Source organism: Triticum aestivum, chromosome 1B (assembly GCF_018294505.1).
Source record: "Triticum aestivum cultivar Chinese Spring chromosome 1B, IWGSC CS RefSeq v2.1, whole genome shotgun sequence".
In the NCBI taxonomy this organism is placed as follows: domain Eukaryota; kingdom Viridiplantae; phylum Streptophyta; class Magnoliopsida; order Poales; family Poaceae; genus Triticum; species Triticum aestivum.
In genome coordinates, this window is record NC_057795.1 from 65,893,930 (window position 1) to 65,898,015 (window position 4,086).

Genomic DNA, 4,086 nt, shown 5'->3' on the forward strand with positions numbered 1-4,086 from the left:
CATGTTCTTTTTAGAAAAGACGCTACATTTAGCAAGATGTTAAGTAAGATGAAGATCCACGCCATGGACGGGTAGATTGCTGCACAAAAGCACCCGAGGGGCAACAATGTGTACGAACCTGAAGTCCTGAATAACTCACGAAATTTATTTTGTTACCCTCTAGCGCTTCAGCCCAAGATCAACTCAAGTTTACTGTTCGGATAGTTCAGACAACTGACAAGTTGGTCGCTCTACCGGTGCCCGGCCAACAAGAACCCTACACATTCTAAATGTCATCGCAATCATAATGCCAACACATCTGTTCATAAATTTTGCAGTTCTATGTATAATCTGGACATACCATTTGCAATGGTGTCTGAAGCTTTCCTGGCAGATTTGACAATTAGCTTCACCAATCAGGTTCTTCATATAACTGAAGAGAGAAAAAGGCCAGTCACAAACTCACAATGTTGAATGGATATATAATCATCTAGTAGCAATATCAACCAATTAACAGGACAAAAGAAACAGTAAGCAAACACTACAAAGTGGTCTTGATATATGAATAAAGTTCTGTACGTTACAGTAAATTACCATATATGAATAAGATTAGGCGTAAGTAATTGGACACTGCTATGAGATGCTAATATTAAAAACATTAACCATGATATTTACTGGGAATATGGAGTATCACGTCGCTCCTATGCTTCATCTGCTTGCTTCTCAAACAGATTGGAAGAACCAAATCACCTTCATCGGAATGGCACCCAATGGTTGAAACGACATACTTATCAGTGTACAACTTCTGCCTTCAGAGAAAAAATATCGAACACATACCTAGGGCGGCAGGGCTGGCTGGGAGGTGGGACAGATGCGCACTACGGCTAGCCAAGGCGGACACGACGGATGCTGCGCGGGGGGGGGGGGGGGAGATCCGCTTGTCGTCATCGTCGATATGGTCGGGAAGGTCTGACGGAGCTCTGCTCCATGCCATGGCACCCTGCAACGCGGGACGGAGAGAGGGAGATATATTAGTCAGGAGATGGAGAGAGAAGGAGTTTGAGGGCGTTGAGCGCAGCTTGCGCAGCTTACCGGCAGAGGAGGTCGGCGGCGGCTTGCTGTATGGCGGGCGACGACCAGAGGACGGGTCGACTCGTGGCGATGGGGACGAAAGCACACGAGAGGAGGGGATCAGGGGAAGGAAGGTGGGGCCGTGCAAGTTGCTGCAGATCCGTTTTTGTGGCATGATTTCGGGTGGAGTCAATCTGGAAATCTGTGAACTGCCGGCGGGATTGTGGGGATTGGGGACGCGGAGCGCTACGAGGATTGACAGACTACCGCGTCTGGTTGGCAGAACATCTGATCTGAGACGTTGATCTCGGTGACAGACTATTGATGCATTATGAATGGTGGGATGTATTTAAGTTAATTTGATCCGAGGGTCCTGGTAATCCTGTGTACAGTTTACCGTGTGGCTTTAGAGGGATTGATGTTTGCTTTTTTAATAATAGGATAGATTAGATGGAATTGATCGTAGGGTGCAAGTTATCTCGTGTACATTTTACGGTGTGGCTGTAGAAAAATTTATGTTTGCTCTTTTAATAGCAGTATAGATATAGATCAATATGTGTTGTTAGATTTTATTAGATGGAATTGATCGTAGGGTGCAGGTTATCTCGTGTACATTTTGCGGTGTGGTTGTAGGAGAATTTATATGTTTGCTCTTTTAATAGTAGTATAGATAAGAAAAAAGAAAAGAAAAACTAATCTGCCCCTGAAGCTAATCTCTGACACTGCAACAACGTTTTTTACACGTGAATTGTCATTGTTGCTCTTTCTAAGTGAAGTGTAAGTTATAATAATTTGTCTCGATAATTTTAAATTTTTCTAGAGGGTGGTACCGAAGAACAACCCAGATTTTATTTAGAAAAATAATTACTCACCCACATTACATTATATTACAACTCTCGGTTGGTCGACCTAACATAGGCAGAGATGCAAATCAACATTCGTCGACTTTTGTCCACGAAAGCATAATTATAACAAGCACAATTATTAAAATAACAAAGGTTTGCGTATCTTCCGCCGCGCGTCCGTCTGCATCTCCAAGCATAGCAGATGGTGCTTCTTCATCTCTCTTCTCTTTCGAACCGACCTCTTCTCTATTTAGAGTTGAGGTTGGTTTGGCGCAGCTTACGCTCGACGGAGAGTTTCCGGGCGAAGCGCGCGAGCGCCTCTTCGTTGGTGCCCTCGCCGTCGACGGACTCATACATCCCTGTGTCAATGTTCACCCGGGACACATTCTTCTTGAGAAGATTCTTCCCGATCCCGATGAGCGCCTCCATGTTCTCTTTGGTGGCGATATCGACCGAGGACGTGTGCCCCGTGAGCGAGTCGTCCTGGATGCGTAGGTAGTTCTTCTCGATGCGGAGGGCCTGAAACAGCACGGCGGCGTGGATGTCGACCATGTCGGCGCTCGCATGGGAGAAGATGTCGATGAGCGGGGTGAAGCCACCGTCATAGAGCCAGCGGAGGACGCCCCACTTGGCGCAATCGGGCGCGGTGTACTTCTCGGCCATTTTGGCGGACCCCGTGCCGATGGAGATGATGAGGTAGTTGCCGTACTCGGCGGGCTTGCCGTGCGTGAAGTCGGGGTTGCGGCGCAGCACCTCCTTGGTGATCATGGACATGGCGGCCATGGTGGGGTTGTTGGCGGCCACGCCGCCGTCGATGAGGTGATACTCGCGGTCCGGCAGCTTGCCCGCGGGGTCGCGGGTGGTGAAGTAGTGCGCGGGGAAGTAGGTGGGCGCGGCGGACGTGCTGATGCAGATGTCGGAGAGGTGCGCGTTCTTGAGCGGGTCCACCTTGGCCTCATAGGTATTGAAGATGATCGGCTGCAGGTACTTAACGTCGAACGTCGGGACGATGATGTTGGTGACGGTGTCGGCGACGGTGACGTCGTTGGTGAGGCTCTTGATCTTGTCGTGCAGGAACTTGCCGTCGTACTTGGGACCCATGACGGCGCCGAACATGTTCCCTATCGGGGTCAGCAATCCCCAGCTGGACGTGAAGCGACAACAACGACATCAACATCGTCGCCGACGACAGTCCGCCGGCCGGAAGTAGAAGAGAAGAAGGCACGCGTGCGTGTGCGTGCATACGTACCTCCTCTGGGGGAAGATCTTGGGCCCGTTGTCGAGGTAGAACTTGTTGATTTCCTTGGCCTCGAAGAGCGGCCGCTTGTTCTCGCCGGGCGCGGCCAGCATGGACGTGACCAGCGCGCCCGTGCTCGTCCCGGCGATCACGTCGAAGTAGTCCGCGATGCGCGCGTCCGGCCCGTCCAGCTCCTGTCAAACACAGTGCACATCACAAATTCACAATCAATCAACCAAACAATATAGGACGAGAGGAAGATGGAGGTGCAGAGGGACGGACGGACGTACCTGGAGCTTGGACTCGAGGCAGGCGAGGATGGTGGAGGGGATGAGACCGCGGATGCCGCCGCCGTCGATGCTGAGCACCGTGATGAGCCGCCCCTGCGACGGCGGCGGGCACGCCGTCGCCGGCTCCGCATGGCCATGGCTGCACATCTTTAGCTGCTTCGTCTTGGCAAAGCGCTCCAAGTCGAGATTTCCCGGGCGTGCGCTGCTCGTAGCTAGCTCTTGTGTTCTTGCGCTTTCCGATCTGGACTGGAGCCTCTACCGTGTACCGAGCTACTCCTATTTAGAAGACCAAAAAATGTGTCGTCAGTGGCTAAGATGGAATCTTTTTCACTCCGTACTTGACATGACACTTATTTTATGGTTGGCGTGTGCCACGTTTGTACCGGCCGGGACTGCTGGAGTCCCTACTCGCCGCACCACCGGTCGACGACCGCGGTTGGTGGAGCTTCAGCGACACATCATTCACAGCACGGTTCAATTATTGGCGCAGCCACGATTGATGCTTCATGCTTGGTCGCTTCAGATTTTCGTCAAAAAGTTACCCATTCATGCAATCATGAGATCTTCGCAGCACTGAGAACCAACGTTAGTTTTGCAGATGCATATTTTACTTTACCATGCAGTAAGCACTCCCACTCATGGCTGTCCATGTCGAGTGTGCTGT

The 4,086-nt window shown here is 50.9% G+C and overlaps 1 protein-coding gene across 1 annotated transcript; it reads right to left on the reverse strand.

Annotated features, from left to right (window-relative positions):
• Window positions 1–1,877: 1,877 nt before the first annotated feature.
• On the reverse strand, window positions 1,878–3,692 carry LOC123107468 (patatin-like protein 2). The gene is made up of 3 exons (XM_044529459.1): window positions 3,423–3,692; window positions 3,145–3,326; window positions 1,878–3,039 (listed from the first exon to the last, which is right to left on the reverse strand). The coding sequence occupies exons 1-3, from the start codon at window positions 3,567–3,569 to the stop codon at window positions 2,142–2,144; spliced, it is 1,227 nt and encodes a 408-aa protein (XP_044385394.1). The 5' UTR covers window positions 3,570–3,692; the 3' UTR covers window positions 1,878–2,141.
• Window positions 3,693–4,086: the final 394 nt, after the last annotated feature.

Bases quoted from the DNA above. Each gene is read 5' to 3' on its own strand.
- LOC123107468 (XM_044529459.1), bottom strand. From the start codon at position 3,569: ATGTGCAGCCATGGCCATGCGGAGCCGGCGACGGCGTGCCCGCCGCCG. The intron at 3,327-3,422 runs GTACGTCCGTCC...TGTGTTTGACAG, and splicing joins GCCTCGAGTCCAAGCTCCAG to GAGCTGGACGGGCCGGACGC. The intron at 3,040-3,144 runs GTACGTATGCAC...CTTCACGTCCAG, and splicing joins AAGATCTTCCCCCAGAGGAG to CTGGGGATTGCTGACCCCGA.